Source organism: Centrocercus urophasianus, unplaced genomic scaffold (assembly GCF_019232065.1).
Source record: "Centrocercus urophasianus isolate 14NV4802_14NV808 unplaced genomic scaffold, USGS_Curo_1.0 seq_10, whole genome shotgun sequence".
In the NCBI taxonomy this organism is placed as follows: domain Eukaryota; kingdom Metazoa; phylum Chordata; class Aves; order Galliformes; family Phasianidae; genus Centrocercus; species Centrocercus urophasianus.
The window spans coordinates 83,705,022-83,729,596 of NW_024884142.1; the positions used below are offsets into that span (position 1 = coordinate 83,705,022).

At 35.4% G+C, this 24,575-nt stretch overlaps 1 protein-coding gene across 9 annotated transcripts in view; it reads right to left on the minus strand.

Moving 5' to 3' along the window:
• Window positions 1–24,575, minus strand: part of ESRRG (estrogen related receptor gamma) — a 382,468-nt gene that overhangs the window by 41,366 nt on the left and 316,527 nt on the right. For all 9 annotated transcript variants that reach the window (XM_042817747.1, XM_042817791.1, XM_042817764.1 and 6 more), the window contains 2 exons: window positions 7,247–7,357; window positions 2,626–2,787 (listed from right to left, as the gene is read on the minus strand). In XM_042817747.1, coding sequence (XP_042673681.1) covers window positions 2,626–2,787; window positions 7,247–7,357 — 273 coding nt within the window. The remainder of the gene's footprint in view (window positions 1–2,625; window positions 2,788–7,246; window positions 7,358–24,575) is intronic.

Below are 24,575 nucleotides of genomic sequence, written 5' to 3' on the forward strand. Positions count from 1 at the left end.
AGTTCTGTTTCTTTACTGTCCAGGTTAACATTTGCTATCTCAGACAATGGGCAGCTAGCATCAATCTGGGCTTTTCTACAAGTTGCTTTATAACAGACATCAACTGAGCATACACAATGCAAGTTTAGCAGCACACCATCAGTCAAAACCAGGCTATAACAGCTCATCACATTTGCCCTTTACCATGTCAAGGCCTTTTGCATTTTGATTTTTGTGATCGAATGCCAGACAACAAGCAGAGATTTTATCACTACCCTCTGTTACCAGAAGGCTTATAAACAGACTGCTTTTTCTTCTTGCTTAATGTGTTAAGTTTTTTTGTCCACATCTAGATAATGTCAAGTCAGTAAACTCAGTATGGTTTTCCACGGCAGGTGTGCTGAGTTTACCCTGTAATAAAGACCTGTCTCATGTCAGAATTATTCTTCAACCAGTTCAGACTTTAAATTTGCAATGCCACTTTAGAGCATCCAGTACCTTCTTCATGCTAACCAAAGACATCATTTTAAAGGCTAATCAGACTTATCTCTCTGCTCTTCCTACCCCTCCAGCCAAATTAAAGCTACGTAACACGTTCACAAATCAAGCTGACAAAAGTTTCCTTGCAACTACTACACACTGTAACCAACTTCTTAGAGAACTGTTCTTTTTTGGCTAAGGTGATGTGGGTATCTTCCAAAGATGAAGCTCAAACTCACCTGTTTAACTCATTTTGACTTAATTTGGGGTGCTTTATTAAGAAGCGGTGTAAGACAAAGTAGCTAGTATAATATAGAGTGATGTTTAAATTAGTTTACAATTTGCTTGGGCTCATCTAGAACTGCTCTGAACAAAGCCATTCAGAAATGTCAGCTGTGTTCCTAACCACTGTAACAAATTGTTGCCTGAACGCTGCACACCTAATGACTTCAAATTAGCTTCACTGCGATATTGCCTGACAGTTCGTTACGACTGTTAGCAACATAGCTGGCGTATCATGACCAATAAATTGGTTTCACTGTGGGCTGGGAAAGGGACTTCCATCAATTTGATTAAAGAAATTACTGTAGCATTCAAAGCATAAAGACAAACTAGTTTAAGGAGACAGAAATAAGTTAACTGTACCAGAAAAACACTGCTTATGATACAAAAGCTTGTTTATAGACCATTTACAGCAGAGAATGACTAAATTTCAACAGTGTGGTCTACAGACTATTTTACAATCTATAGGCTGTTGTCTTTCATCTATAGTAAAATAAGTTTCCGTAAACATACACATTATTTTATTGTTATTATTTGTTAGTATCTCTTATTTATCAGAGATTACTCAGAAGCACCTACCAGAATGCCTGAGGTCTTGACTGGCTATCATAAAGGAAAAACACAAAAACCCAAAACCCAAGAGCCAATCCTTACCTGAAGTTAATGTCTGTTCAATGATAAATATCAGAGAATTCTGGGAAAAAGGTAAAAAACTGGAGTATAGACACCGTGTGTTCTGTTTGTATGAATGAAGACGACTCAGTGCTCTCACTTTTGTTTCTACTAATAACAGATGTCTATTTCTCTGTGATTTCTTTTGATGTTAACAATAAAATATATTTAGTTATAATAAAAAGATGACTGGCTGCAGTATTTACTCTTTAATTAATCTTAGGTATCCCAAAAGCATGTTGAAAATGAGGAAGTTGTATTACTCAAAGGAATTAAAGAAAATCAGTTCTTACTCTCCATAGGCTTCATTACTGAAATTAGAAAACCAATAAGCTGATGAAAACACAAACATGCCCACTTATCTGCCTGACTGGAAAAATACCTTCAGAAACAAGAAAAAAAAGACAATATTTTCCGTGCTACTTTGCCGTTTGTGGAAGGCAACAGACTGAGAATCTTGGATACTCCCTACAAACTTATTTATTTACCCTCAAAAGAGACACAAATACCTCTGCATTGATGGAAAATATAACCCAAATATTATCTGAAGAAATCACTGATCTTGCAAGAGACTACTGTTGATGACTCTGCTTTTCTGGACAGGTAGCTTTACAAACATGAGCATGTAGACAACCCAGTCCATTTCATGCAGACAAAGGAATGGCCAAGCTATTGGAAGATACCTTTTGGTACAATTCAGTTACTTCTATTGAACTATGGACATAAACCAGTTCTCACACTAGCTAATTTAAAGAAGAGCAATTCCTCTGTGCTATGCCAAAACAAAACCGACTTTTTGCAGTTCCCCTGGTCAGCGTCAGGTAGCACAGTCTTTGTAAAACAGATGAGCTAGATTTACATTTGACTCCTGCTGAATTAGATGATGACTTCAGAGCACCTACACTACTCTTCATATCAGGCTCCAGTAGCAAGTTTATGTCAATAAAAATAACATTTAAAAAAAAAAGTCTCACTTAGTGGCATGTAAAAATTACAATTGTGGTAACACTCATAGCAAGAATAACACCATTTCCAAGCTAAGGTATAATATCATCTAACCTATGTCCTACGCGAATCATCTGGAGCCCTAAGAAGATTTCATGCATTGTACTGGGAGAACAAATCACTTTTTTTTTTTTTTTTAAACCAGAGCATAACAATGGATGTCATGATTTATGTATGTAATTTATTTGCAATAAATACTGTATGTACCTGGAATATGCTTAGCCCATCCAATGATCACCACCAGTTCTCTGTCTGCCAGGTCACAAAGAGTGGTAAGTGCTTTGATGTCACTGTCTGGAACAGTGGGGTCAGGCATCGCATAGATCTTCTCTGGTTCAGCCACCAGCAAATGGGAGACAATCTTGTTATCTGTAAAAATGGCCCAGAACAGTACAAGATCACGAGTAGCATCATTCTACTTTTCAAACAGATGGCTCATGTTTCAATGCACATAAGAATTTGTCTTAAGATATGGGACCCAATTAAACATTATTGCAGTTTCACTGGCTTCAACAAGCAGTTACAGCACAGACAAATCTGATCCATTTACAATGTTTATTGAACTAGACGTATATGTAAAAATGAAAATTTAATGGAACACAGAAATATGTGACCACCTCCTTCATGCTTTAGAATGCATTTCTGACTATGCAAATAGAAAAGTTTTTCCTTTGTCTGATTACCTTCAAAACCAAAATATCCATACCAACAGCATTTGGAATGGTAATCCATAATAAAGTAATAAAATAATTATTTAGTCCATGAAATTTGCAACTTCTGTCAGTGATTCCAACTGTCATTCTCTGATTCAGGTGTTTTCATTGAACCATTGTAATAGAAGCAATCCTAGACTTTCTCGGTGCTTATTATCCCATAAATTGTATATTATGGGTATTGTGCCTGCTAAAATACTGGTAATGAACCTGTACTCATTAGGGCCTAATCCTATGAGAAAAGTGAGTATAGTCAAATACTTGCTTTTCAGTGATACACACATATTTAGAATCATGTATAAAATCAGCTTCTTTAATACAAATGTATAAATATTTAAAAATAGAATGATAATTTCTCACTTCCAGTTGGGAAAATCTAATAAAAGCAATGAGATTGAAGAGTGCAAAACTAGGAAGAAACAAGAACAGATGTAGATCCTACCTCTGAAAACTGTTTTTGTGCAAAGAATGATACTTTGTCATATGCACACATGTATTATCTTTTATCTATATATAATTCATATGTTTAAAATTTCACCCACGTGAATAATTTTTTTTTTTTTTTTTTTAAATAAGCAATCAAGTTATAAGTAAAACTGAAAGCAAAGAGTGGAAAAGCCTGGGAGATTCACAGCATAGGGTTGCCATTCTATACTAAGAGAAACAAAATATGAGCATTATAGCCACATACAGCTACAACGGAAATATCTTGTCATCATGCAGGAGCCTGAATTGTCACTCTGAGAGAACATAACTGAAAAATGGGAAAATTAACTAATTCATCAAGCCCCTTAATGCAGCACAGATTATTTTAATTCCAAATATATTTACTTTTTTTTTTTTTTTTTTACCTTTTTATGGTATCTTCTCAATTGCACCACCAGAAATTCAAGCCCAAACAGCACCCTTTAGTGAATTTAAACTAATTGCTTCCTTTCTTATGATAAAGAATGATGGAGCTTGATATAAATGAGATTCCACTGGGAGAAGATACAAAGCACTGCAGAGAAAGCTCTTAGAATTAGTATTACTTTCCTTTCCTGCATTTAAGTCACAAGCTGGACCACAGTGTCCTCCTATGGAGAAATGCAGTGCAAGCTGGCAGTGAAGTAACTTGCCCAGGAGTGTCAGAGGGGTTCCCTATCAGTCCATGACAGATTTCCATAAAACACTCACTTGATTCTGATTTCTGATACTTTATGGCTAGTTTGTGACATAGGCTCCTTGATTCTGATCTACTGTCTCTACAATTTTTGCCTTATTCCAGATTTGTGTGTCAGAAGTTGTGATATATGCTAGCCCTTCATAAAATGAGTACTACATAGAAGAGCCAACTGGAAACCATCACATCAAGCATGTTTTATTACAAGAGGATATATTCATATTTTATAGAAACTATAGGAACTATGCCAACTGAGTAATTCTAGATCTCAATATTCTACTGATTATCAAACTGATTAATGAGAAATTGTACTCTTATTTAGAGATGACAGATGCTAATTTTTAACTTATATTGGCAAAAAGCCTTTGCACATCTTTTTTTATTTTTATAAGCAGTCTTTCCTTAGCCTTTTTAGTTTTATGCAGTTCATCATGTTCTTAAGTGAGAAAAAAGTGCTCCTCTCAAAATTCCAGTTTTATATTTTTGCAAAGTAAGATCAAATGACTTTTAAATATCAAAACATCAATTTGAGAACCTCAACTTTGCTGCTTTTTTAACTAATGATAAACAAATGAAGTAGGACTCCTGTTCCTAAGTTCTGTATTTTCCCTGTAAACAGAAGTAGTAGCTAAATAACTTTTTTTTTTTTTTCTTTTTTAAAATGAGGCTCCCCATCAATGGCTTTTTGTAAACGAGTCAGTAATATTGTACATTTTGGCTTATGACTCAAACATCTCAAAACCTTTTACTTTCACAATCAACAAGATCTACAGACAAGCCATGAGATTTCATGGTGAAGCTGGAAAACAGAATTCAGGACACAAAATCTTCCAAACATCTGATCTTTCTCTATAGGGAAAAGAACTACGTGTACTGAAGCATGTGGTAGTATATGACATAGGGAAATTCTGAATGAACTCAGAAAGCCCCATCGCTCGGGAAATTGAATAGCCATGAGCACTGTTTCTAGGTAAATCTTATTTAATGTTTCCCTAATTAGAATCAATAGAACCCAATTTTCATTCCCGTGCCTTTGTTATGCACGAACTATCAGTCAGGGTCCAGAAAATCTCCCAGGCTACTTCCACACAAAACCGATTCAACTGTTTCAAGTCTTGACACTTATCTGACAGGATCTGAAAATTAAGTTTTATAAATGTTTGTTACAAAAATGTTTGTAATTAGACAAGACGAGGAAAATGAAGGGAGGCATTCAGATAATAAGTAATGATTTATAAGGAGGTTAGTTTATCTCAGACAAATGGAGCTTACAGAAATTGGTGTAGTTATCGTCTTAGAGGTAATGTAATGCACTACTTTGCAGTAATCTTGGGTTTACAGAGATTCTTGTGTTTCAGTACAAGAGTTTTAACCTCCTTTGTATCAAAGGGCTTGGGGTTGTTTTTTGTTGGGTTTTTTTTTTTCCTCTGCTTGGTTTTGGCTTTTTGGTATGCTAGGCTATCAGCATTTCTACTCAATGACAATATCAAGTAAATGAAAAACTGACAATCTGTGCACCCAGGAAAACTAAACCTCTAATGAAATTAAGCATTAGAGTTTATTAAATTTTATTGTATTATCAGAAAGTTTTTATTATAATGTGCAAAATCTGCTTAGTGCAGCCCTAGATTGTATTTACAGAACGGTGGGACAGCTTATGCAGGCTGAGTAGAAGATGCCAGATTGGACAATTGAAGGAATATAATCAGCATAATGTTTTTTGGAAAGGCAAAAGGAAACTATGCCATATGTTCACTTAAGCCTTAATTTTATATAAAACTGGCTGTTTTTTCTTTGACACAGCTAAAATGCCCTTTCACTTACAGTTCAAAGACTGTTTATTTGCTCTCGAGAACCCCATATGCTCAAACGTATTGCACACAGCACTGTCCCCTACTGGGGAACATGTTCTGAAACAAATTCCATTTTCTATACAGCCCAGGTATTTTCAAGAGACTAAAATTGAAGTGCGTGTTGTCTTTTTCTGTCAGATGCAGAGTGGGAGATGGAAATGCAAAAGGAGGAGGAGTATTCTCTCCTTATTTGTCTGGTTTATTTCTCTACTTTTAAGAGCGAATTAACCTCTCTAACACAAGCAACTGGATGCGTGAATTCTGATTTGAATTTGAAGTTTATAGCCATTAATACAGACTGTATGCCTTTGCAAGCTAATACACGAGCATCTTGCACTACAGCTATAATGCTATTAAATTTACTTCATGGAATTAGTACAGTCACTGCTTGAGTTTATATAAGCTGCAAAGCAAAACCCCTAACTATTTTTAGTTAATCGCAAAGAGGATGGAACTTGTATTTTGGCAATGAGATGATCAGCTCTCTCTCTCTATTTTAATTTCAGCCTGGCAAGATAAAATCAAGGACACCATGAAAACAAAACAACAACACACACAAAAAACCACCATAATGCTTATAAGGGCACTAGAGCCCTAACAACCAATCTATGCTTGTTAATAGTGTGGCATATTGCTGTTTTAATCTAATGCTAGGTAATATGTTAATCTATGAGTATAAATTAATGAGGCTCTTAATGTATTTTCATTGGGATGTTGAGCAGTCAAACTCATTTAGTTAGTGAAAACTACAAAAATCACTTTCTTGTGAAATCTGAAACTAGAAGCTTCAATGAACTAATGATCGCAGTATGAACCATTTTATATACTACTGAAAATAAAGATAACACATAAATGTAAAATTTGCACTGCATAAACGATACTTTTATACACTTCCACTGGTAGGAATGTTCTGTGTTCGACTCTGCTTGAGAAAGGATGAGCATGTTTAAAACAAAGTAGGTTAACAGCTAAATGGCTATTGCATTCATGGTAATATCTTCTGCCCACAGTCTTGCCCCAGTCAGAAGGTGCCCAGCAAAGAGGGCTACAAGTCAATCCCTGGTATTCAAAGAGAAATTTCATTTATCTGGTGTACTCACATGGCTTTTTTGCTGGCTGAACTAGCTGAGGGTTCAGGTATGGGCTATTCTCTGCATCTATTCTGCGCTTGTACTTCTGGCGACCTCCACGTACTCTATCTAGGCGGACACCTACGTTGGGAAAATAAGCAAACATGACATTAAATGTATTATAAAGATAATTTTAACAAAGCAATCTTCTAACTACTGCCTTTCAGGATTTATTTAAAATGCGTGTTTATTTCAAACAGTAATTTTAGAAGCAAGGAAAAGCAGCACTGCAAGTATTTGAAAGCTGTTTCTACACATGATTTTTACACATGCAAGACTAAAGTATAAAACAATTTCCTGTTTAGTGAAAATCATTTGTTCAATTTTACATAGTATTAATAACAGCTAAGGAGTTTAGATTCCATTACGAGAAAGTTTCAGCTTAAGTCTTCTTCAGCAGATGCAAAAACTCAAAGCTGTAACAAAAACCATTGATACACAAAGCTAACATTATGAAGACGAAATATAGAGAGAGTTAGAACTTCAGAAAAAAATTGGTGCTATGTACAGTCTAAAGAAGTGAAAAACATTGTTTTTAAGTATTGTGGCCAGAGAACATAAAGTAAGTACCTTAGTAAAATAAGGACCTGTACGTGGATGAAAAACCCAAAATGGTGCATGAGAGTTTGAAAGAAGTTGTATAGGCGTTCATTTATATCAGCAATAATGAATGAACATCTGTAGTTTACTTTCAAATTGTCCATTGCTTCAATAAAGCATTCCAATGCCTATTTGGTATACAAAGAGAGGAGCTTGCTTTCCTAAAATAAACCATAGGTGTTCTGATAGACAAAACAAGAAAGAGGGATAAGGATGGCGGATCCTACAAAACAATGAAGCGTTTTTACTTCTGAGACAACAGATTTTCCTACAACCATGAAAAACGTCAGTATATACTTTTCTATTGTCATTATTATGCTCTACACTACTATTCCCCATCTCCTTGTTCTCTTCCTCATGGGAAACAGCTCCAGAACGGGCTTCTGGGCTGTGGGGAAGCTACCACCAAAGTAATTACAGTTTATGTGCACAAGATGATGACAGCATCGAATTTATGCACTGCCAGTCAACAGGGAAACACCTGTCACTACTCTTCTATTCTGAAAAAATAAAGAGAATTGACTGGGTTTTGGTAGAAAAAATGCAGACAGCCGTGAATCCAAAGCTAGATCTCGTTTTTTGGCTTTAACTCTTTTTCTTCTATATCTCTTGCGTATCTCTTCCTTTTCCTGTCCTATCTTCCACTCTCTGACCTGGCATGACACCAGCCTGCAAGAGCACACAGTAACTGAACCAAGGAAGATGGCTTGTAGAAGATTCTGTACTCTCATACTTGGAGTGAAGGCATTGCATACATGGTGTTTTCATTTCCCTAGAAGAGCCATTAATGTCTGTGAAGGTGAAACACAGAACTTGGCTTAAGGTCCCAACTAATGCCTGTGACCATAATGCAGTGCACTGGCCATGGTAACAGTGCTCATGTTTTTGGCTCACCAGGATGTTTGGTAGTGATCACCTGCATGTCACGGTAAAATTTGATTTAATTCACTGTAGAAGGCTGTGCATTTAACTTGCCTAACTTACTAATTATATTTCTTATTGTACTTTACCAATTACACTTTTGTGAATAAAATTATGCAAACAATAAAACTAACCAATCACACAACCCAAACAGATCAATATATAATTATGGGGAAAAAAATCTTATTTATAGTATTCATCTTTGTCATCATCAAGCTTTTGACTGGTTGTTGGTCTAAAATATTTGATACAAATTCATAGTGATGCAATAAACACACCTTTAAAAACAAGCAGCAAAAGACCAAGCTTTGACAGTAGAATATTCAGAAATAGGCAAAGCATTAGAACAAGACACGATATTGGTGGGATTACAAAAAAGTCTGCCCAGCATTTGAAGAAAAGTAGATAGAAAATGATTTCTGCATAATTCAGATGCTATCCTTCTTTCTGTTTGGGAACAGATTTCATAGTGATAAAGATGGATAGCACCAGACAGAAGTATGTTTAATCAAAAAGTAATGGAACTGAAGCTCAAATTAAAATAATATAAATCTACCAAGATGAACAATTTTTTTTTTACCTCCCCTGCATTTGCAGATACACATTCAAGCCATTCACATAGTTAGTGAAAGGGAACACAGAAAAATATCACAAAACTGTATGTAGAACCATGCACTCACCTTTATACATGCATATATACTATTAATCATAGCTATTTGTTGAAAAAAGAAAAGCAGTTGGTTCTGCACAATTTTAAATTACACAAATAAAGTATAACCAATTCTAATTTTAAAGCAAAAACATTTTTAAAGCAAAAGAAAATAAATTAGAGGTTTATAACCCTTTAATTAAAACTGATAAGGATCTTCTAAGCCTTCCTCTCAAGTAAATTTTTCAACACCAACTTCTTATAATCTAACACATGCTAAATGGTATGTTACTTCTCAAGAGTCTTTATAGGAGAAACAATGCAAGACACTCCTTAATGAAGGATACCAGCTTCATATTTAGTAAAAACTTACTGTAGTTTGGAAGATAGCAAACTGAAATCCAGAGGTTCGTAAGTCTGTACATACATTTTTTTTCCTATAACTCCCATAGCTTGCATAAGAAAATTCATTACAAGAAGTTACATTTATCTGATTTCAAAATGATAACAGCTGATGCCTTCTTTATTTAAAAAAAAAAACCAAAAAAAAAAAAACCAAAAAAAAAAAAACCAATTCTGTTGAGAAAGCCTGAGATCTTCATCACAGTTAATTGCTCTAATTCAACACATACTCTTTACTTAGATTATTAAAGAGGATATTGTGGCATCTACCTACAGCACAGGGGGATGTTAAGCAGACTCCTGACTTAGTTCTGTATGTGACTTGCCAGGAACAGCTCAGAGACAGCAGCTTAGTTCACTCACCCTATCAGTGTCCCCAGCTGTAAAGTGTAAAGAAAGGTACCCATCCCATCTATATAAACTAACATCAGAGCTGAGAATGGGTTGCACTGAGGTACTATCATTACAGTTGTTTAGGGTTAAAATTTCCATTAGTATCAGTGAACAAAGTTCCACTGAAGCCAGCACTGAGCTTCATTTTGAAATTCTTCAGCAGAAAAACAAAAACAAAACCCCAAATGAGAATAACAAGGCTGACCACACAGAGTCTTATTTTGTTACCAACAGAAAGAACACTCCTGCTACCATTTATAATGTGACTTCAACAGTCAAGTGCAATACATTCACTTTATGTCTTAGAACAAACACAACCCATGAGCTCATCAAGCTCATCTTGGCACAAAGGTTGTCAGCTGCTTACCAACATAGAACAGAATGATACTGGGCACAAACTCTCTAAAGAGAAAGCATCCATGGAGTCTTGCACAGAAATAATTGAAGACTAGCTGCAGAAATAAGCCACCCTCCAGAAATTTCCAGCCAAACAAACGTAACACAGGCAAATCTGAACTCCCCATTTTCACCTGTTTTAAGTTGCCTATTCTTCCCTCACCAATGCTGTTGCATGTTGTTATTCCTTTTCTGTACTACTTTTCTCACACTGCCCTGAAGCATTCACTTGTGACAGGTACCCCACTGTGACCAGCATTACATAATCACAAAGAGTGCCCTTGTCCCAACACATCATTCGTTTTGTGATTCACGTCCTCAATATGATAATCATTTCTAACTATCTGTTATTTTCCTACACAGATCCAAGCAGTGCTCCAATTATATCATGAATTCCTTCATAATTTGCCTCTCTTCCTCTAACACAGCACTCTGTATGGAGTATGTATCTTCCCATCTCATTTTCTGGGATACATAACTGTGTAAGGTCCATTTTATGCAGCTGCTTGTAAGATTTCTGCATTGCTTTAAATTTTACATGTAAAATTTTATTTTTACTAGTAAGAATAGACTCCAGAAAATTGCACCTTGCCAAGCATTAGAAGAACATCAGTAGGAGAGGCAAAAAATTAAAATAAAAACCAAGAAGAGATTAACAGCAAAACTGGAAAGAGCAAGAAGGAGGAATTTTAATGGCAGTTTCTGACGCGGCTTTCCTTTGGGCCAAAATCTTGGTGGAGTGTTCTGGTTCCATTTGATCACACCGTGCCTGTTAAAACTGCAGGCTAAACTTGGGTGAATACTGTAAAATTTCACACATTCACAGGGAAAGAAATTTCTCCGCCATGAGCACAGACAGGTGTATTCAGAAATATGAATGCATGGTCATCTAGTTCCTCTTTAGACAATTCAGTTATCTCTATAGTTTGGGATTAGATAAATAGAGGCCAGTACATTAACCTTAAAGTCTGAAAGATCTGCAGTGCACTTTAAACCACAAAAGACTTTCCACAGCCGCATGGAAACGTACAGTCAGTAGCACAGCACAAAGAAAAAGCACAACAAGAGCTATCTTTTCTTCTAGATCTGCATACTTGCTTTGTGTGCTGAATTGTAAGGATGCTGGAGAGCTTCTGAAATCAGTTTTACAAGGTATTTGGATAATACCACGCACAGGTAAGAATTCATCAAGATGTGTAAAATATGTGTCCATTAGGCAGGCAATAGTTTGAAAACAGAGCCTTAAGTCATCAAAGTAGATAAAAGCTATGACTCACGTTAAAGCTTTGCCGATCTACAGTTGAATTAACAACTAGCAGGGGAAGGCTCTAGCATCTTGCCTTCCAATAGCTAACTGCACTATTAAACACATTACTTAGTGTAGCAAAGGAAGTCTAAAAATCATTCTCATACTTTACATACAGTCAGGATTTAAAAATATTTGTTATTACGAGATTAAAGTGGCTTATTTCAACAGCTGCTTATAAATGGAAAGAAAAGACAGTGTTTATTATTTTAATATCGAACTTACTCTGTGACTTTAAGTTGCATAATTTATCTGTTCCTCCAACAAAAATTTGCAACTGATTTTTATTAGCCAAAACAATTTTCCAGGTTGAAAAATCAAATAAGAAAAACGCACTGTTTGTAAGATATTGTTTCAAGCTATTCTTTCATTAAAGACTTTGCCCATGTTTAATAAAAAAAAAATGTCCTTAGGCAACCAAATCTCAGTAATATTTTGGCAAAACTCTTGGAAGCAGGCTGGATTTTGCCATAGAAATTGGAAAAAAAAAAATCTCTTACATTAAATCCCAGAAGAGCTTTTGATTGTTTGCTTGTTTGTTTGACAAAGGAACTGTTATAAGTGTTACTTTACACAGCTCAGTTCTCAACCTCTTTTGAAAAGAACAGAAACTTTGCATGAACTGATCATCTACATGCTGAACTTTTGAGCACTGCTACTGCTGCACCAAAACATAAAAAACACGCATAAAATCCCCTTAGTTTTCCCATGGAAATGAGATTTAGTGTAAATAAATTCTGTTATTTTTTAGCACAAGTGGATTTCAGTGAAAAATTGTCCAGAAATAAATATGTTCATGTGAAGAAAATATGGCAAGAAGCGTTTTAAGAATACTTTGGTTGCTTTCCATTTTTTAATGGTTCCAGAGGAAGTCAAGTACCCTAATCTGTGATACTCACAAATACAAATTAGGTCACATGCAACAGGTGACAAGTTTTAATTGAATGTCTTCTGTCTGCAATTCTGACAAAAGGTGAATGGAAATAAATGAGTCTGGCAAGACAGCCCTGAGCCTTACAATACCCAATATCTCATTATTTTTAAACAGCTATCTATAAACTGATGCTGACAAGCCTTGAACCTTTTATTTCTGTTCAAGAAGAGGTGAATGTGAAGAAAGAAAAAAAAAAAAAAAAAAGAAAAACAGGACAGCTACTCTGTTGCATTAACCATGCAACACCCATTATCGTCTCTCAAATATTACAAAAGGATATCTTTAAAATTTCACATAAGAACTAAAAAAAAAAACGTTTATTTTCCAGAAGAGATGCACTCCAACCATTCAGTTTCAGTTGCCCAGATTTGTTCTTTTGTAAGTTTTATTCTACCAGAACATCAATATACTTATGCTAGATTCATGCTGATTTTAAAGAGACAGAAATTAAAGAGCCACTAAATGAAGGCCTCAAATCCTCCACTTTGTTTTCTGAAGTGATTAAAAAGCCTCTGTTGCAGTAAAACAAGCGTGTCTGTAAAGAGAGAAGGAAATGCAATACAGAGCTAAGACTTGGAATATAGAAAGCCCTAACATTTCTGATACGAAAACTACTATCATGTAATCCTTCTTTTCACATTACCTGGATTACTAATATTCTGTAAGGAAGAAATATAAAAGCTGCAAAAGATTTATGAATAACTAAGAAAATACTGTTGCTAATTCCACCACAAAATTTCATGTTAATGTGTCCATACGTCATAACCAAACTCTAAAATATTACATGCCTTTTTTTTTTTTTTAATTATAAATATGGCATCCTGGGACAAGATATTTAAACAAAGGTAATGAATCACCAAGTAGCTACCACAGTTATTACTTCTACTGATTCAAATGTAATTACACAAGATGCTATCCTGTTTCATAACTCAAAATGCAACCAGTTTAATGAGGAGGAGTTTCAGAGTTGCCATTACTGCATCAATACACTTGCAATCACTATCTCAAAGTGACAAGAGCAGGCTGGAAAAGGCAGCTTGGCTGATGACTGAAGGAAAGAGTACGAAGGCCAGAAGACATATAGGTAAAAAAATAAGTTTAAGCAAGGCCTTACCAGTGCTTGAAGGTCAAAAGCAGGCCTTCATTCTGGATTACACTGGCAAAACTTATAAAGAATTCAAGAGCTATGCTAGTGACAACTCTAATAGAAAAGAAGCCTAACTGAATTTCTGGACCATTTGCTGGAGACTCTCAAGAGAGATGGAAAGATCAAAATGAAATGCATTATAATAATCGGACTGTGAAGTACCACTACCATGAATCAAGATTTCAACATCCCTTTCAGATATAATAATGTACGGTTTCACAATATTTTAATTTTCACAATATTTTAGTTTGTGTCGAAACATTTACATAAAATCACATTAGTCCTATTGGGACTGAAAAATAGCTTGCTTAGAGTACGGTTTTCTATCTGGAAGAAGTGATTTCATTTGACGGGAGCTGATAGAGAGAAAACTAAAGGATCTCTCTCATCACACTAGATCTTTGAAAAATATGTACATTCTGTTCAAATCCTGAAGTTCTTTATCTTAAGAAACATTGCCTGAGTTTAGGTTTCTCTCATTTGTCTTTTATTACCCTTTTTTTTCCTTTCGGAACAAAACCTTTCTCATCTTCTGCAAGGAGCAGCCAGTCTGTCTGCACTGAGCAGTAAAAGATTAAGAGTAAAATTTAGTTTTTAACTTATGCACATCTGGAAGTGTAAGAGTTATCTTCCAGTTACGGTGGCTTTACATTGCTAGTTGAATTTAAATTGGTCTTAGTACAAATACCTGTGTTCTCACAGAATTTCAGACTTTTCTAAGACTCTTCATTACTATATAATTTTGACTTTTTTTTTTCTTGTAGCATACCCACAACAACATAACCCATTGCAATCTTTGCAATCCTTAACATTTATATGTGTTGAGTAATTATGAGCTATACTTTTGGTGATATACTGTGCAATTCTTCCCTGATTTATTCTTTTGAAGAATAAGAGATTGATTTGCAGAACTTCTCCAGTTCTACACCTCATCTTTCATGCATCCCTGAAAGGTACAGCAAAATTCTGAACATATTTTCTTTTTCTGTTGGCAAATGACATGGCTTTTCTGTGCTTTGCAGAAGTTTTGTGCTCCTGCCCACATACCACATCTTTCTGTTTCTTATAATTCTCCTTGCTACTGATCAAGTTCCCCTACTAGTTCATAAAAGTGAATGCCACATTTTGTGAAAGCAAGGAATTTGAAATTCCCTGTTTTCTACTACCTGACCAACTTTTCTCTCTTTCTGAGCAATTGCTTACTTTAAAATGGGAATCTTTATCTGGTACTTAGATAGAAAAAAATAGTAATCGAGGTACAGGAAGCATCTTCCTGTGCAGCAACATTCCTGGCACAGAATCTCAGTGTTAATGCTGAAGAACAAAACTGAAGCTTTTTGTTTGTTTGTTTCCAGAACATGCTTTGCAGTGGGTTACTGTGATCAGTGTTCAAACAATGAAACTAGAACTTAATAAAATAATTGGCTAAATTGACATTAAATCAAGACATACAGTAGTAAAATAAAGAAAAGAATATGAAATGTCAACACAGCAGAATTTCTTCCTATTTATATTATCTTGTGGTTTAAAACATTATGTCAAAAGGCAGAAATAAAGAGGGAAGATATTTTCTCTGTATCCGTGAGATCCACGTGTCCATGATGTTTTCAGGAGATTGCAGGTAAAAACATCCCAGTGTGTAGTGTACAGTTTAATGAGCACTAGGATAAATGTGATTAAGGAAATTATTAATTTTTTTTCCCCTCAAAAAAGCTGGGTAGTAGAGTATGTAAAAAACCCTGATAATTTACTCACAAAATTGTATTCAGAAATCGATAGGAAAATAAATTCTTTAGACAAACCCTTTACAAACAGTATACTGTGATTTCTCACCATGACAGTAATAGCTTCAGGAAGTCCTGCTGCAGAATCACAAGAGACTTCCTCTTGACCGTGTTACAATTCATCTGAAACTTTATGTCCCCACTATTCCCCAGCATTAAGAGATGTAATTGATAACACCTTGATCATCAGATTTCAGGTCTTTACAAAGAGACTACAGACAACAAAGCAATTTTTAGTTCAGAATTCAAAAACTGGCTGCAAAGTTTCTGAAAGTTGGGGAAAATTAGGGTGTTATAATAGTGTTGTATTTCAATGAGAACAGTGCTTTACCATAGCTCCTCGTTTTGAAAATATATTTGTGTCTGCTCAGTCTGCTCATACATTCTTGCATATATGAGAAGTGTTCCAAGTCACAGACTAAACTAGAGCAAAAAATCAAAATGTAGTGCCATTACAGCCCCAGTGTATGTTTCAGTAAAACTCGGCTGATTATGAATTCCTGTGTGATCCACTGCAAGTGGCCCCACCAGAATGGATTTCATAAATGGCTTGTACTGGGGCCAAGAATCTCATCCACAGAACTCTTCAGAAGAAATAAGTATTGCTATTTTATACAAAGTATGACAGCGTACAAACATTTGCTCCAGCATTGTCCGGAGTACTCAGAATACTAAAGATATCACTGGAGCATCTGATTGAAAGGATATCATCAATTCAATTAAGTGCTTTCCATTTTTAAACAGATATTTGTATATTTAAGTAACATAACTGGAAGAAAAAAACCAAAACATTTTCAAAAGGCACTTTATGTCTTTGTTTAACCTTTGTCTTTGTTTAACCTTTCCCCTGTTATTCTGTGGAGACCAGTATAAAGAAATTGTGCAATTATGAGATCTCAAACATGAAATTGAGTAGAAAGAAACAAAAATAAAATAATTCTTTTCAACCAAGTTTTGATGCTGAAATTGAATAAGGAGCCAAGTGAAGAATATTGTTTCTAAGTTTTTCATTTTGTAAGACAGGGCTCAATTCAGTAGAAATACAGTCAGATCTAAACAGTATGTAAAGGTATTCAAAGAGGTGGAAAGTCCCAAATTAAAAGATACATATTATTTACATATATACTATATACTATTTCTTGAATATTCTGATGTGTAGGTTTTCTTCCTAGTAAGGGCAGAAGTATTCCCATGTATATATTCATAAAAATCCTAAGACAAACAAAACAAAACCATAACAAGAAGTTAAAACAGGCAGAGCTTTGCGGACCCAAAAGGGGGGAGAAAAAAAAAATAAATAAAAAAGCCTAGATAACTCCTCATTTTGGACATTAATTATTCTTCTGGACATATTAAATACTCAATTCATGCCCAGAGTGTAACTGCATACATCAGCTCATAGTCCTACCAGCCTCATATCCTGCTGCTGCCCAGTACTCCGGAGTGACAGGTTATTCTGGCTGAGGCTTCTACATCTTGTCTCAAGGTAACACAGGAGCAATTAATAGAAAGTTTATTAGTGAGACCAGTTAATTGATGCAACTGCTAGAAACTCTCAGTACAGAGAGAGTTAATAATGGTTACCTTCACATATTGACTACTCTTGTAGTTAGCACAAGGAGTGGATCACAGTTAATGCAGAAAATCCCAGTTAAAAACATAATTATAATGTGCTTGGTGCTTTCCAGTCTTTTTGACTGACCATAATGTTAAGCACAATTAATGCTATGAGATAAATTGATTTTGCTTTAATAAAACATAATAAATTCTGCCACAATTAGATGACACACTCTGATTATAAAATGCTTCTGCTCTAAAATAGAAAACAGTGACGATTTTGTTCTAATCTCACAGGTAATACTCGCTCTTTTGGAAATAGGTTAATAAATTCTAGTTCTCTAAACCAGGCAGTCTGATTTACTGCAAACTTCCCCCATTACAGGTACAGTAGATGTCTATCAAATTGCTTATGAGAACAAATTTATGGAAAATATCCAAGAGTAATGCTTTGTTCTTATTACAATATATGAATATGTATGCAATTTTAGCCAGACTAAATGAACAAAACAAAGCACAAAGAAAAGGAAAAAAAGGTCAACAATCGCTGTCAGGAGAATTATTCTTTTCCAGAAGAAGAAACTCCTCGCTACCTTTATACAAAAGACATTTGAGGAAAATATTTTTGTCTAAATTGCAATGGCAAACACTATGAAGAAAAAATGTAGAAAGCGTGTAAGGGTACGTGAACATAAATGATTGGGCAACATAATTACATGAACAGTGGGGGAAAATAAGAGGATCATAAGCGTAAGAGGAAATAAAGCATAAAATTTCTTCATCTCTAGAACATACGGAATTATTAAAAAAAAAATTTATGTTGATAATTCCTGACAAAGATGCCCTCTTTAAATTGGCATGTATTTAGCCTTCTGAATGCGGATCTCAATGGGAATATTTGCTGTGCACAATGCAAAATACATGCATATTTTATTTATCTGCAGGCCATAAAAAGAATATTTACCTAACAGGAGTCTGAGCCCTTCTCAATGCATTGTAAATCTAGCTTAATTCTACTGAAGTCAGGAGATTTATCCAGAGTTACTTCTAAGGAGAGAAAGGGCAAACAATTTATTTTCACGGACTCGATATTTGTTCCAAACAGTTTGGTCTTTTTCGAAGTTTTCTCTCCTATTTCTCTCTCAAAGTTCTCTTCTCCCCCGTTAAAGCAGATATACATTGGATTCTTTCCTTTTTTTTTGTTTAAACACGAAACTTACATTTCTACCTGAATTTCCTTCCTTTGATTTGTGTCATCCAGTTTAAAAGATATGGCTAAAACAAGAACAGAATTCACTGGAAGAAGACAGCCTTTTGGAAAATAACCTAAGTAAACAAGCTCACAAATAGAAACTTAGAGAAGCATTTCAGATTATTTTTAAATAGCACCCACAAAACAAACAAATACGTATGATCCTCTCAAAAGGACAGTTCTTGAGCAACATCACTGCAAAGCATACACATGTCAATCTGGAATTGTATTTGTGACAGACGCCGCAACAGTCAAGGAGAAAAAGTAAGCCCTCTCAGTATGATGATGAGAACAGACTTACTGCACTGGCTCACCATAAAATTCAGCAATAATTGAATTGTATTTCATGTTCAGCAGAAACCCAAATTTTCAAGCAGAAAAGAGCCTTGGACAAATTATGACATACCTTTTTCCACATCCTCTTACATTAAATACGTAATACCTTTCATCTGTTGTTGTAAATGCCCCCCTTGCTATAGTTGCGCTGGCTTTTTTTTAACTGAAAATTTAATAATTCTGAAGCATGCTGTTCTTTTGCCTTCAGAAGCAATCATTCCAACACAAGTTTTCCTAATATTATTTTGCTACTTGTACATTCACTGTTTTGTTTTGAATTTTTTTTTATTATGCTTTCCTTATCAATACATTCTACAAGCTTGTTTGTATAAGATTTTCTGAACTGAGATAGGATTTGACTTGAAACATCTATACATTTGGTATGATGCTCAAAACATTGAAATTCTTTCATCAAGAGAGGTCAATCACACTTGAAAATATTCATGCAAGGTGGAAATGAGACACATGAAAAATATTTACTTGATATTTACATTACTGCAAAGTGTATCAGAAATGCTCTTGGCATAATCATAATTTATAGATTTAAGGCTTCTTTAGTTCCTTCAAAAGTTGGATTAAAAAACTAGAATCTATATCCAAAAGAGATATTCACAGGAATTTGATTTTATTACTTATTCATCTTTCTTTATGTGACCAAAGAAACCAAAAAAAGAAACACATATACCAGTTCTAACTGCATACAAAAGGCAGTCAAATTGTTCATGTTTTTGAACAGATGAATTCACTGGGTCCTATGCATTTCCTCAAAACACTGTAATTGCTGTTACCTCTGTGATCAGGAAAACAGGGAAAAGCTTAAAAGAAAAGGAAAGAGCTATAACGATCTATACCGTGCAGCAGGGAGTCCACGTCTCTTGTCCAGCTAGCTACCAAAGGCTGCTCGCGCTTTGCACATCACAGAGTAACTTGAACAAATTACACTACATTGCTTAATGATTAATTGAAGACAAGTGTTGAAGTTCCTTACTCATTCTTTTATACCATCTTACATAGGAAATCTTCAATACAAATATTGGGAACAAAAGACAAAAAGGTATCAAGAGCTGTTGGCAAAGACTGCATGGTTCAGATTTCGGCATTTATATTTTCTTGTCCCCTCACCTACTCCCCTAAAACTCAAAATTACTTCCATGATTGTCCTTCAAGCAAAACAAATCTATTCCTCCTTCTTCCTCTTTTGACTGTTTTTGACCCCACAGCTTTCTCTTTGGATCAGAATTTCCGTCAACAATAGGGTTTGTTTGTTCCAGAAGGTATTTTGATCCCAGGATTTTGGATCCATTTTCAGATGTTCTAGTTATTTACTACCAATTTCAATCTGAACTACAAGAGTTCAGAATAATTGTATAAAAATATGCACAGTTTTCAACAAGAGAGCAGTGCTTATTACATTACTATAGTGACATAATAAGATCTCGTCTATATTTTGGGAAGAAACTGACTGAAGTAATTCTTTCTTTCCTCCCTTTAAAGCTTAACTTAGTTAACCCATAGAAAAGAAAGGAAGCAACTGCTGAAGAACAAGTCTAAATGACCAGAAAAATTGTCTGTCAGTTACAGGAAAAGTCAATACATTTTCTGGGGATATGGTTTACTGCAAAAAATAAAAACAGAGAATGATGTGGGTGGATCCTTTGATGAATCACTAAATCATTAAGGTTGGAAAAGAGCTCTAAGATCATCTAGTCCAACTGTCCACCCATCACCAATATTTCCCCACTAACCCATGTCCCTTAGTACCACATCTATACATTTCTTGAACACTTCCAGGGGACAGTGACTCAACAGCAGCCTGTTCCAGTGCCTCACCATTCTTTCAGAGAAGATTCCCCTAATATTCAACCTGAGCCTCCTCTGGTGCAACTTGAGGCCATTCCCTCTCATCCTACCACTATTACCCAGGAGAAGAGGCCAACCCCCACCTTGCCACAATCTCCTTTCATGAAGTTATAGAGAGCAATAAGGTCTCCTCTGAGACTCCTCCAGACTAAATAATCCCAGTTCCCTCAGACACTCTTCATAAGACTCAAGCTTCAGTCCCCTCACCAGCTTCATTACCCTACTATGCATATGCTCCTGGGCCTTGACGTCTTTCTTGTAGTGAGATGTCCAAAACTGAACACAGTACTTTAAGTATGGCCTTACCAGAGCTGAGCATAGGGGAACGATCACCTCCATGGTCCTGCTGGCAGCACTACTTCTGATACAAGCCAGAATGCCATTGGCTTTCTTGGTCACCTGGGCACGCTGCTGGCTCATGTTCAGGTAAGCATCAGACAACACCTTAGGTCCTTTTCCTCTGCATGGTCTTCCAGCCCTGCCCCAAGCCTGTAGGACTGCATGGGGTTGTTATAATCAAAGTGTAGGACCAGCCTTGTTTTTGCTGAATTTCATCCCATTGCCCTGATCTCAATGTGATCTCAATGGTCCTAACAAATCGAGTATTTTCTGATAGTGTTTCTTAAGGTTTTACATGTTTCTCATTTGTTGACATGGGAGATTTATGTGAACATTACACACCTTGGCATTGCTCAGCAGCATTTGTTTCATGAATTGAAGCAGGTTTTAGAAACTGTAACACAATGCATTTTTTACTGCCTTTTCCCCATCTTACAGTTATTTTCCACTTGTCATGCCATTTTGTCAGATGTTGCAGTACTCTGGATGGACATCTTTTTATTATTCTCTCCAACTTGTGCCTTTCTTTTCAGATTGCTCAGTGATCTTTTCAAACTATCCACAAAGAACAGAAGTAAACTTCCCTACTTTTTGTCACGAGTCTGTAGTTCTCTCAATGATCGTACTTACATATTTCCATATTTCTTGAAATCAAGTTGGCTTGTGGTTAAAGACTAGCATAATAGGAAACTTGGCATTTAAATGCATCAACCTAGCATAGTTTGAGTGGTAGCTGGACGTCATTCAGTCATTATTCAGACTGAAATTTATAACATTTTCTACAGACCAATATTGGTTTTAAATTCCACACCAAAAATTTCATAAAGCTCAAAGAAATTCAGAGCTTGAGTTCAACAGTTTTGATAGCTACCTTCCCTATGTCCAGAGCTGTATGGTCCATTTTTTATTTAAGGCCATTCTCATAAAGCAGCATTATAATACAGTTTTAGAAAAATCATTACATGAAATTGATTTTTTTTAAGTCATTAATTAAAACTTACATAAATATGTAAGATAAAGACAACTTAAAGATAAACCTTTAAGTTTTTCATATGCTTGTTTATTGTTTGTTTCATTGTATTATATTACTTCTACTCTATGTTGTACTGTAATCTTTGCAATATATTTGCCTATACTTCACATTTCTTAAGCCATGAAGCACACCATACCACCAAGGTGTATAATCCTTTTCAAAACTCCAGGCAGTTGGCAACTGTCACAGTGCACTGACCTCAACTCCAAGTGCTGGATGCTATACTTTGCAGCTGGGGAAGCTCTTGAATATTGTTTAAGAAAGAGAGGGTGTCATTTATCTAGAGCAAACCCCACTGTGGCATATGCATACGCATAAGAAAGGCTCTTTCTGCTGAATTTAAAGGGAAATAGAAACAAACTTACTGTGTACCATAAATGTACTTATAAAGAACAACTAACCAAACAGTTTAACTAATATATGTGTGAGGTCTGAAGTATCGGTAATGAAACTGCACCTGTGCTGGCAGAGATAGAAAAGGGTTCAATGTCCATTAAGTGGACCAATGCAACTGATAAGTCAACAGGCTCTTCCTTATCCATTTCAGACTGTTGTTACTGAAATGAGCCATAATCAGTTTTTTTCTAGATGGATCCTGCATGTGACTTATGTTATACATAATAAAACTGATGGTTCCAAAAGTATAATGCCAAAACTAGTGAATGCATATTATTTGATTTTTAAGACATGTAAAATTAAGTCAGAACAGAAAACCGAAGAGAAAACATATCTTATTACTTGTAATTGCACAACAATCCATCCTGCCAATGGCAAAGATCAATGGCTGGCCTAGTAATTTCTCCACTGAGAATAGACAGACAACTCCTGTATGTCTTTTTCATTCATCAACACATATCACAAAACATTGCGTGGATTATTCAGAGCAAATTTCAGTTCACATTATTAATGTGACTAACGCAACTAAAAACTTTTTTTCAGGAAAGCACTGCAAAGGAACAAAACTACTGTAAAGATATATGAAAAATTAATAAAGGAAAATCACTTGGTTTAAGGAAAAGTCTTTTCTCCCTTTTTACTTTCCAAGTTAAAATGTTAGCAAAGCTTTCAAAACAGAAGTTGCATGCAAGATAAAAAAAAAAAATGGTGCTTTTATTCTATCCAAATACGGGGTTTTAATACAGCCTATGAAAAATTTGGTAAGTCTGTTTTTAAAGAGAAACTTTTCCATCTCACTGTTTTCTTTATGAATAAGCAGATTACCTGAAGATGTACAATTTCCACTGCACACACAAAAAGATCTGTTAATAAAATTAGGTATTTTTATACCATCTTGACAAACTGATGCTTGCAGTCCTTACTTGCAGAAAACTAACTGAAACTCCCTTGCCATTAAAATCCCAATTGCAGACATTTTGCAGCATGAATAATACTCAGCATTTCCTCCTAATTAATGAAAGCAGTGTTGCTGTCATTTATCTTTCTTTTTCATTGTTGTTTTTTCTCCTCAGTTACCTTTCCAGCAAAAAGCTCTGTGTTTTATTGTTAATAGTGATTAAAAAAGAAAAAAAAAAAAAGTCAAATCAATTACAGTTCTCTGTCAATTCTGTATAGTTAACTTTTACTGTTTTAATTAAATGAAAAAATAGGTCTATTGTTTAAAGACATTAAAGAAGGCAATTCAAAACTTGAAGTAAATCCTTTTTGTTTTTTACTGAGGGGCAGAAATGCCTATAAAAGCAACGCAGGTCTCAATTTGAATTTCACAGCAGCTGTGAAACTTATAAAAAACACTGAAACAATTAGTAGGGCTAGCAAGAAGACAGAATCTTTAATGAAGGTGGGAATATGAAAACTGAATAGGAAAAATTCTGAAGTAGAGCCACCAACACAAGGCCACACCGATTGTCAGTGATGGGGGGAAGATGAGTGGAACTGCACCGCTTACTATCAATACAAAGCAGATTATAGTTCTATTCCTATTAGTCAGCAGAAATTTTGCCACTGAATTCATCCAGAAAAGAAGAGTCTCAGCATTTAAAAGAACATTGGGGCACATCCAGATCAAAAATAAATACACACAGAGCTGGCAAATACCTATGCATCAGTTACAGCTCTGTACACTCCTGAAGCAGGATTAATGAAGGCAGTGGTGGGCTGAGCCTCTTTCAGAGATGTTAATATCTGCTACAACCAAATTGCCTTGTTGATCAGACTGTGATGGAACCTCACAAGAGTTTCCTGAAAGTGAGTGCCAAGCATGTGATGGAGGAAAGGATGGTGCCCTACAGCAGCAACTATCATGCCACTGTGCTGCTTACCTTGTCACCTGGGCTAATCTCAACAAGACCACACACAAACCATCTTCAAATCACAGTGTAAGACTAACATTAGCCTTTTCAGGCTGTGTTTCTAAACTTCAAGTGGCAGTT